Source organism: Babylonia areolata, chromosome 14 (genome assembly GCF_041734735.1).
Source record: "Babylonia areolata isolate BAREFJ2019XMU chromosome 14, ASM4173473v1, whole genome shotgun sequence".
Taxonomy (NCBI): domain Eukaryota; kingdom Metazoa; phylum Mollusca; class Gastropoda; order Neogastropoda; family Buccinidae; genus Babylonia; species Babylonia areolata.
In genome coordinates this window covers 3,331,460-3,336,459 of record NC_134889.1, presented here as the reverse complement: position 1 = coordinate 3,336,459, position 5,000 = coordinate 3,331,460, and the positions used below count along the sequence as shown (strand labels likewise).

At 43.1% G+C, this 5,000-nt stretch overlaps 2 protein-coding genes across 2 annotated transcripts in view; one reads left to right on the top strand and one right to left on the bottom strand.

The window, feature by feature from the left end:
- The window catches only part of LOC143289409 (uncharacterized), a 115,717-nt gene extending 114,128 nt beyond the window's left edge, over positions 1–1,589 (bottom strand). Inside the window, exon 1 of the mRNA XM_076598374.1 lies at positions 1,430–1,589. Within this exon, the coding sequence (XP_076454489.1) occupies positions 1,430–1,589 (160 nt within the window). The remainder of the gene's footprint in view (positions 1–1,429) is intronic.
- Positions 1,590–2,316: 727 nt separating this feature from the next.
- LOC143289740 (uncharacterized) overlaps positions 2,317–5,000 on the top strand; it is a 9,929-nt gene continuing 7,245 nt past the window's right edge. The window contains exons 1-2 of the mRNA XM_076598826.1: positions 2,317–2,712; positions 4,476–4,700. Coding sequence (XP_076454941.1) covers positions 2,395–2,712; positions 4,476–4,700 — 543 coding nt within the window. The 5' untranslated portion in view covers positions 2,317–2,394. The remainder of the gene's footprint in view (positions 2,713–4,475; positions 4,701–5,000) is intronic.

The window sequence follows — 5,000 nt, the reverse complement described above, 5'->3', positions numbered from 1 at the left end:
ATGTGACAATGAAAAAGACCTAGGAGTCACTTTTGATAGTAATCTTTCATTTGACCTACATATATTCATAACTGCATGCATAAATAAAGCAAAATCAAATGATGGGAATAATCAAAAGAACTTTTAATTATCTTGACTGTGATATATTTTTTTTAACTATATAAAGGTCTGCTGTGACCTCACTTGGAGTATGGAAATAAATTAATAATATAAAGTGTCGTTATCTGAAGCGACAATCGATTGCAATTGAGAGGGTACAGAGAAGAGCCACAAAGCTGGTACATGAATGTAGGCTCATGTCTTACAATGATCGATTAACTTATTTAAAATTATTTTCCCTTGCGGGTAGAAGGATATGTGGTGATCTCATTGAGACATATAAGCTTTTCAGCGGTCATGTTTATGTATCTTGGGATCAGTTCTTCTCTGCACCTCAATACAGTTCCACAAGAAATACTGATGGAAAAACTTTTGTACAACGTTCAAATACAAACACAAGAAAGTTTTGCTTCAGTAACCAATTTACAAATGTATGGAATAAACTGCCATTGCATGTAAAACAAGCACCATCAACTAAGTCATTGAAGAATCAACAGGACAATTTTTCAAAATTATTAACTATTTTCAGAGAGTTTGATGAATAAATAAAATGTAAATGAAGCATCAAATCTTGACCAAAGTCTGTAACAGAATGTGTCATGAGCTCAAAGAAGGGACTGTTTACAAGCTTCAAAGCTTGTTTTTGTCCCTAACCCTACTACTACTAAATAAATAAATAAACAAACGAAATATATTCTCTCACAGCTCAAAACAAATAGCAAACACATGGATGGGTTTGTAGGTGTAGGCGTGTCAGTTGAAGTGGGTGAATTGGTGGTAGATGTATGCATGCAGGGTGTGTGTGTGTAATATATGTGTGTGCAACTGTGAGTGTGCACAAGTGTGTGCATGCATGTTTCTATTTCCTGGAATGCTATTTCCACCCATGTGCCACCGTAGTGTTAATCTAGAAAACATAAATAGCTCGTGAAAATAAACTGTACACATAATGGGCTGGTGCATGTGTTCACTGCTATATGTAGACCAGCTGGTTGGATGCAAGCTTGCTTTGTGCGCCTGCGTTTTTTGCTTGAGATGTTGGGGCTTTGCTAAGTAGTAGTAGTAGTGTAGGGAATGGCATTTGACTGCCTAGGCCTCACGGCCTTTTTTTATGTCCCCTTCAATATCGGTCCCCTTTTATTTGTGGGATACATCTATGTTTTCTTTTACATGTTCTGTAAATCACTCATCAAAGTCAGTAAATTTTTCTTTTAAATTGATGTTCATGTCAAGGAGATTTTTGAACACATGGTGTGTGTGTGTGTGTGTGCGTGTGTGCGCACGCATGTGTGTGCACGAGAGTATCTGTGCATGCTTGCTTTCGATGCACCTGTATTGGCACCAGTCACAATGGCCGTTTTCCCAGTCAGCTTTGTCTTGAGGTCGTCAAGTTTCCGAGATCGTTTTCGTCCTCTCAATCCCAGCAACGCGAGAGACACCGCCCCAACTACTGCTGCGCCTGTCAACACGGGAACGTAATCCTCAAACATGTTGAGAGATGTCACAATCTGTGAAATAACTGGCGAAAATAAATGCGCTCAAACTTCAGTTCGCTATTCGCCTAAAAAGCCAAAGTTCAGGGCTTGAAATCAACACTGTGAAAGTACTGGAATACGAGTTGTATCCCTTGATATGGTTCAAAGGTTCTTCTGAAATGGAAAGGAACAAAAACGAAAATAAACCCTATCAACATCTATTGATCGCGAGCCTGAAACAGACGAAGAAAAAGAAGGAAGGCATCACGGTTGATTACAGACTGCTTTTTAACCACATAATTATCGACCAAATCCAAAGATACAACACTATTCAATATTTGTTTGATGAGTTCATGTTAATGTTGCGTGGAAAAAAAAACAACCCGTAAATCTCGTAGAAAAATGTGCAATTAATATTTACACACACACACATACACACACACACACACACACACACACACATATATATATATATATGTGTGTGTGTGTGTGTGTGTGTAATACATACATACATGTATTTACACACACACACACACACACACAGATATTTAATATATATATATATATATATATATATATATATGTATATATATATGATCACATAAAACTTTTGATTCATCACAACTTAGCGCTTTTATTTGTTGACATTTGTACATCTCTGTTAGGCTACTTCGCCTGTGTTTGGGTGAAAAGACGAGTAACTCTTGTTTTCGTTTTGCTTCCTTGTCAGCGAATGAGAAAACGCAGACGATGACTGGTACCATGACTTCACTCAGAACTATGTCCGCTGACTGAATCGGAGAGACATCAGACTTGAATCATGTATGTTTACGTGCAGTTTGATAGTGTGGTGAAAGTGATTAACAATGTTACCATTAACGAGGACTGTGGACCTGTGGTGGAAGGCAAACTTATTTCTGATTCGCCCAGGAGGGGCAGGGGAAATGTTGAGAGTCCGGGAAGTACCAGTGGTAGTCGGAGCAGTTCCGTGGATGCTATCGCGTGGTTCAAAGCTTTGGCCATGGAGGCAGTTTATCTGGACTGTAACGCCAGAGATGCACGATGGAGCCCGAGGTCTGTGATGATCCAAGAAAGTACATCCGACCCAAACGAACATTTGCTAACACCCAAAGTTTCGGTAAGTTGATATCATTCATATCACCATCGCTATTTTTATATATGTTTTTTCCTAAATTTTTAATACAAGAAGAAGAAAGAAAATAAGAAAAAAGGAACTAAGTAGTTGTTTTGTCTTTAGATTTCTAGCCTTTGCCAGAAAGTCTGAAAATAAAGGCATTCTCATCCGTTACTTAAATTGCGTTCCATTTGTTATCACACTGCCTTTCACAGTTCCAGAAGTAAACTCGTTGAAATAATTCCCCCCCCCCCACCCCCCACCCCCAAACTCCCGAGCCCCTGACCCCCTTACACAGAAAGAAAGAAAAAAACACTGGGATGTTCCAGCTGGCCCAGTGCTGCCACTGTAGTGGTCCCTGGGAATACACCTGACCAACACAGCCCCAGCCTTTGACAACACGACTTTCCAGTGGGGTTGAGATGGAACTGAAGGCCAGGGATTCAGCTGATTTGGGGGTTAGTTCGCCCAGGCCTCAACAACTCATCTTAAGGCAGTTAGGGAGTTAGTAGAGAAGGCAGAGGAGGGGAGAGCATTCCAGATAAATATATGGAATACCCATGAACATCAGAACGGGAATATAGGATTCATAGTTTCCCAGGCTGCCTTCTGGAAGGTCAGGGTTTTGGCTGGAGAGTACCCTCTGGAGGTCGCAGGTCAACAAGGCCCTTGCCATGTCAAGTTTGTACATCAACATTGCCTTTGCCCTGAAGAGGTTCCAGCTTGAGCCAAGACGACAAATCCTGAGGCACTAGTGGTATGGCTGAAGCCATGCATTATGTGTCTGGCAGCACGCCTCTGGTTATACTTAAGGTTGTTGATGAGGTTCTGTTGGTGGGGATCCTGGACGGTGGCATCATATTCCATGATGGGTCAGACAACGCCCTTGTAGCAGCTGGTGTGGACTCCTGTGGAACAGCCATGGAAAGTTCTGTAAGTGTAAGCAGAGGCTGAGATTTTGTTGGTCTTACTGCGACTGTGAGACACCACCCCCACACCCCCCACTCCCCCAGTTGCAGAGCTATCCTTTGACACTTCTACTGCCAGGTACTTGGCACTGTTTACTCTTGAGAGTGACTGACCATTCAGTTTCTGACCAGCCAGAACTGGACTTCTCTTCTTAGTGATGGTGAAGACATGTCATTTATCAATGTTGAAGTTCATCAGCCATGTAGACTCCCATTTTTTTCATTTACTAGTTCGTGCTTCATTTTGAATAGTTGTCGCCTGCTAGTCCTAGACTAGGGGTGGTGGTGGTGGTGGGGGATTGTAGAGGGGGGGGGGTGAAGGGATGGGGAGGGAAGGGGGACAGAGTGTGGGTGGTGGGGGTGACACTGCTGGCACACTATAACAATATCAATATCATGCTTTTTAATATTTTTTTTTTTCACTGGCACAATGTTTACACCGCTTTGATGGTCAGAAACTTACAATTTACATGTGTGGGAGAGACTGTAGTCAAGTGTGTGTGTGTGTGTGTGTGTGAGTGTCTGTGTGAGTGTGTGTGTGTGTGTGTGTGTGTGTGTGTGTGTGTGAGTGTGTGTGTGTGTGTGTGTGTGTGTGTGTGTGTGTGAGTGTGTGTGTGTGTGTGTGTGTGTGTGTGTGTGTGAGTGTGTGTGTGTGTGAGTGTGTGTGTGTGTGTGCATTTTACTGAGTGCAAGAAATGCACGCAGTAAAGACAATCAGCGTTCAGCTGATAACACCGACATACATACATACATACATGCATTTATAAAGATCTGTTGCTTCCTCCTTGACCACAACAGGTTCGTTTACGGAGGAAACCCAAGAAGAAGGTGTACATCGACCAGGCGGCCCTCAGAACGGAGGAGTCTGAGCGGCCTTTCATGCCGGAGTCGGCACGCCCTCTGTTCTCTGACCACCCAGGGGTGGTCGACTTCAACCCCATCATTGACGAAATGTTTGAGCGCACGGAGGTGCTGGTTCGAAGCTGGGACCGCCTCTCTGAGGAGGGGCAGCTTCACACAGAGGTGACTGAAACACACACACACACACACACACATGCGTGCACTCACATGCACACACACACACACACACACACACACACACACACACACACACACACACAGACACACACAGACACACACACACACATACACACACACAGACACACACACACACAGTGACACACACACACACACACATACACACACACAGACACACACACACACAGACACACACACACACATACACACACACAGACACACACACACACAGTGACACACACACACACACACACACACATACACACACACAGACACACACACACA